Consider the following 5,492-nt stretch of genomic DNA (forward strand, 5'->3'; position numbering starts at 1 on the left):
TGGTACGGGAGGCTGATCTCTGACGTTGACCTGTTGTGTGCATTTGTCTTGTAGTTTTAATTATATATTTATTGAATATTAGAATATTATCATATGTTTGCTTGATAATATTCTGCATGTATCAACATATAATATCATATGTTTACTTGTTTACAATAAACAATAATTAATATAATTATTGATATATGAATTAATAGTTGTATCATCTTTTGTATCCATTTAAGTAATGAATATTATTTAGTAGAATAATTCATTATTTATTAATTTCAAGTTGATTAAATGTTCTTGATTATGTTGTTTGAACTGTGGTTAAAATAATTTTAATCAGCCCAGCACCGAAAATTTTGAAGTTACAAATAGACTTAAGAAACACTCAGGTAAGAAACTAGGCCTTGACGCGGACGATGTATGAGACGAGGATGCCAAAGACGTCACTGCGGCACACGTCGCTCGGCAGCAACGTCGTCTGCGCCAGCGACGCACCTGACGACGTCTGCGTCAGTGACCCCTGCAGGAAGACCATGCCCTGTGCCCTGGGTGGTGTGAAAGAAACATAAATGTTAATTAAGAAAATTAAGAAAACATTCATTCCGTTATAATAAATTACTTTGGTCATTAGTACTAAAAAGTTGGTTATTGATTCTCGCCTTATCCTGATGCCATTTTTGTCTACCATTTGGTTTTTTTAGTTTCGTTGCTCTGCGTCGGTCACTCGAGTTTTCCTCACAGGAATTGAGGCAAAGCTGAGTAATTTATGCATAAAGCTGAATTTACAAAATAATTTTCTACAGTCAGTTATTTTTTATGTGGACAAATCTCTTAAATTTGGGCCCTAACAACCAATGATTCAATTAAGGTTGGATTTTGCTTGATGCAGCGAATCATCCGGAGCACTTCAACCACCAGTGGGGTTGGACCCACCGTTTGGGGGACAGAAATGGAGGGTTGGACCCACCGTTTTGGGGGCACTAGGGCCACCAGGGTGATGGCCCTCTGGGTGCAGGCACCAGGGGGCAGCAGCAGCGCCTCCTCCGCCTTGCTGAGCGTCTTCTCCCGCCGCTGCGTGTGGCTGAACATCGGCACTTCGCTCAGCTGAGGGCAACGTTATACTCAGAAAAATGTCTCTTTGTCCAAATACTGACATACTTACTGCAAGTAGCACTGACACGTCTTTAAATTGGCTGTAGCCCACACAAGAAAAAAAACATGGTACTCGAAAGTATATAGGACTCGCTTTTTAGCGCATTTTCTCATTTATGAAAAAAATGCACTATTGCGCTCGCCATGTCCGTCTGTCCGTCCGTGACTTCATGTTTTCGTCGACGTGAAAATGCGCTCTCAGTCACTCACTGCAGTGAATACTAAGTTATATTTTTTTCTTAGTGAATATTTTGATTTATGTGGAGAAATGTTAAACACTAAAAATAAGACTATATTAATGCTGATATCATTAGTCTGTTTAAATCGCAAGTTCACCAAGAATTCAAAAACGTAAAAAGGTAAATTCACGACATCCTCAATGAAAGCATGTCGCCTTCAGTTCAAAAAATTGGTATTTTTAGATTTTTGAATGAATTTTATGCTGCGGATAATAGGTTAATATATAACGATGTAAGTAAAACCACAAAATAAAATTCAACCAGCCTGACTTGATCCCTTTGACTTACCTGCATGACTTTGACCTTGAGTTTCTTGACGTCTTTCGACGTCTTATTGATGACGTTAACGCTGATAGTTACGTCCTGGTCCTGACGGTAGACGGGCGCGTCTAACGATACTTCTACCGTCACTGTACCAGAGCACGTCAGGAAGTTCCTGTCAATTGACAGACAGAAGAATCTCAAATATCGGACATAAATTTCTTAAATGAAATAATGTCAAATGTAAGACAGGAGAATGTCAAATGTAAGACAGAAGAATGTCAAATGGCAGAGAGAAGAATGTCAAATGACAGACATAAATTTCTTAAATGAAATAATGTCATATGTAAGACAGGAGAATGTCAAATGTCAGACAGAAGAATGTCCAATGGCAGACAGAAGAACGTCAAATGACAGACAGAAGAATGTCAAATGGCAAGCAGAAGAATGTCAAATGGCAGACAGAAGAATGTCAAACGGCAGACAGAAGAATGTCAAATGGCAGACAGAAAGATGTAAAATCTCAGATAGAAGAATCACTTAAAACTAGACAATTCTTAGTGGAATCATCGGTTGAAACCTGCTTAGGCAAAAGGATTACACACTTAAATCGCTGGTCGTGTAAATGTGGAGAAATTTTGTAATCTGTGTTCAGTATTGAGCATTTATATCGCTGATTTTAATGCTTTTTGAGGGCTGAATGTGTCATTCAACATGCACGTCATTCAGTAGTACATACATCATAAAAGGCATTCACTAAAGATCACGCATTCAACACACACGCCATTCTCTAAAAATCTTAGGTGCAACACACACGCCATTCACTAATAATCTTATGTGCAACACACACGCCATTCACTTTATTAGAATACACGTTGTGTGTGCGGTAAGTGATTATAATCTTATGTGCAACACACACGCCGTTCAGTAATAATCTTAGGTGCAACACACACGCCGTTCAGTAATAAAGAATCTTACGTACAATTTACGTACACACGACGTCATTCACACGCCCCTCCCTCGTCTGGTCCCCCGAACATCCCTTACCTGGTGATGGACCCGTGTGGGGGAGGCTTGGTGAGCTCATCGCTGGGGAGGCTCTGCACGCGCTCGATGTGCAGACTCACGCTGCTTCTGCACAAACAAGAGATGGTGATGAACGTGATGATGTTTACGATGATGATGGGGGGGAGGTGATGGGTTTATGCAGCGAGTTGAATAATATTGGATAATGACACGAAGTAAAAATGATTTGCTGAAATCCACTAGGGAACACGTACGCCCCAGTTAAAAATTTGTAGTAGGAGTCGGGGCCGCTGGAAGCATTAGAGTAGGTTTAGAGTAGGCTCAAATAAATTTTAGAGCAGATTTAGAGCAGGTTTAGAGTTAGTTTAAAGCAGGTTTAGAGCAGATCTAGAGCAGGTTTAGAGCAAGTTTAGAGCAGGTTTATATCAGATTTAGAATAAATTTAGAACAGATGGAGATCCGGTTTAGAGAGCAAGTTCTGATTATTTCTACAGCGGGTTTAGAACAGATTTAAACCAGGTTTAGACCAGGTATGGACCAGGCATAGGCCATGTCCAAAGCTGGTTAAGAGCAGGTTTAGATAAGATTTAGAGCAGGTTTTGAGTTGGTTTGAAGCAGATTAAAAGCTGGTTTAGATCAGGTTTAGAGTAGTTTTGGAGCAGGATCGTGAATGTCGGACACCAGCAGGTTTGCAACAGAATTTAAAATTCCAACGCCAGAAATGGCTGATTTACAGCAAGGATTTCATTTGCCTCATTTATAAGGACAAAGTTTTTGTGTTACTGGATTTGTGTTTTAAGACGCAAATAATTAGGGTTTGTTTGGACGCGTATCCGCGGTTCTGGATATTACCTGGAACTGAAATTTTATTCTTAGTGGAAGAATATAAAGTAATCACAGTAAAAGAGTAAATGTTTGGATCAAAACTGCAAATTAATTCGAAATTGGCATATATAAATTTAAATTAAAAAATGCAAAAAAGCTTTTGCTGCATTTTGAAACGGAAGTGAAGTGTGGCTCCTATTTTTATGTAAAATGCTGGTTTGAAGAGGTCTTTGTTTACATTGAATACAAAAGCTCTATTATTTCCAACGAGATCGGGGATTGCGGGATGTTGGATAACAGGATCCCAAAATAGCATAAATTATTGAGCCCACGCAACGCTGGGCTGGCCTGCCAGTTACATATACAGTATAGGCATCGATAAGAGACAAGCATGTTCCATATTTGCTCCTACACTGCTTCTAGCCTGCCCTGTGCGGCACCGGCTCGGCTCAAAAACTGCTTCAAATTTTACCTGGGGTGGGCACTACGCTGGCAGAATACACACACTAACTCATTCGTCCAGTCAACATCCACTATTTTCAGCCACCTTCATCCTCTACCATTTGCACAAAATTTTTCTGTAAATTCTCTTTTCCACACCTGGATTTCGGTGGCGTGATGCTCCTCTACGGGAGGGTAGACCTGCTTGGTCTCCACACAGAGGGTCTTGGTGAAGTTCAGACCCATGGTCTCATCGTCCTCACGCCCGAACCTGAACCTGAGCACAACCTGTGCGTAGACCCTGCGGTCGCCCACGAAACTTGGGTCTATGAGCACCGCTCCCTCTGGAGGATTAAAGGGGAGGACCTGAGTAACTGTGGTTTACGTTCACAGCTCCCTCGGGGGGAGTGAGGGGGACATGAGTAATTTGTGATTATGAACACCAATCCCTCTGGGAGAGTGAGGGGTGAACCTGTGTAACTGGGATCAATGAGCGCCGTTCCCTCTGGGGGAGTAAGGGGCACAGGCTAGGTCCATATCGTCTAGGCCTACGTAGCCTAGACCTACACAGTCTAGGCCTACACAGTCCTGGCCTACACAGTCTTGGCCTACTACTCACCGATGTCTTCAGCGTGCGTCACAAAGTCCCGGATCTGCCGCTTGGTGAGGTACATGTGCACCTGGAGGGCAGAGTGATAAGGATTATGTTGTGATTTGGAGTTGTATGGCACAATAGGTATGGATGGGGTCACGATGAGGGTGATTAGGAATAATATCATCATTTAGGATTATATCGTACAATGGGGATGGAGGGCGTCGTGATTAGGGTGATTAAGGATTAGCTTATTGCACGTGGTTATATGGAATAATGGGGATGATCATGCTCATAATTATGATAATTAAGGGACAAATTTAGATGATTAAGGGTATAATTGGTATGGTACCTATTTCGAGACAAATTAAGCGAAATTATTACGAATTGTGGTATAATAATGGAAACTAGAGACATAATTTGATAGTTGCAAGCAAATAATGCAGGTAGTCGGCATAACGACGATCATGCAATTAGTGATTATGATCAAGTACATAGTGAGGATGATTAAAGGCATAGTTATGATGATTGTCGTCACAATGGGAACCAATCCCACCTTGCCGTTGAGGGAGCTCTTCTTGAAGACCTGGAAGGACACCACCATCTTGATTGCTTCTCTAAAATTCAACTCAAACTCAACCTTTAATTCAAAATCAACTCCAGTTAAGGAGCAAAGATATTAAGTATATGCACTAACAGAGCACAATAAAGCTTGTAAAAGTGGTCTGAAAAGAACAATAAAATAACAAGGAATCCTCATGGCCCTTCCCCACGACCTGAATTCACTCATCATCATATTCTTTCAGCGTGACATTACCAAGTCCAGCTGAGCAGCAGTGAACCAAAGTTTCCCTTCTTAGCTGGCCCCAGCTGGTGCGATCACTCCACCCAGCTGGGCCCAGCGGTTTGCAATCATCACGCCCAGCTTAGGCGTGATGATTTGTGCTTCAGCGCGACACGGTCACCCA

The 5,492-nt window shown here is 41.6% G+C and overlaps 1 protein-coding gene across 1 annotated transcript; it reads right to left on the reverse strand.

The window, feature by feature from the left end:
* Positions 1-385: 385 nt before the first annotated feature.
* LOC108682864 (phosrestin-2) lies at positions 386-5,250 on the reverse strand. Its single transcript, XM_018172110.1, has 7 exons — positions 5,081-5,250; positions 4,552-4,612; positions 4,090-4,276; positions 2,688-2,774; positions 1,668-1,815; positions 956-1,092; positions 386-533 (listed from the first exon to the last, which is right to left on the reverse strand). Exons 1-7 carry the CDS (start codon positions 5,126-5,128, stop codon positions 386-388), a joined length of 816 nt encoding a protein of 271 aa, XP_018027599.1. The 5' UTR covers positions 5,129-5,250.
* Positions 5,251-5,492: the final 242 nt, after the last annotated feature.

The sequence above is a fragment of the Hyalella azteca genome, unplaced genomic scaffold, assembly GCF_000764305.2.
Source record: "Hyalella azteca isolate HAZT.00-mixed unplaced genomic scaffold, Hazt_2.0.2 contig6269, whole genome shotgun sequence".
NCBI classification, from domain to species: domain Eukaryota; kingdom Metazoa; phylum Arthropoda; class Malacostraca; order Amphipoda; family Hyalellidae; genus Hyalella; species Hyalella azteca.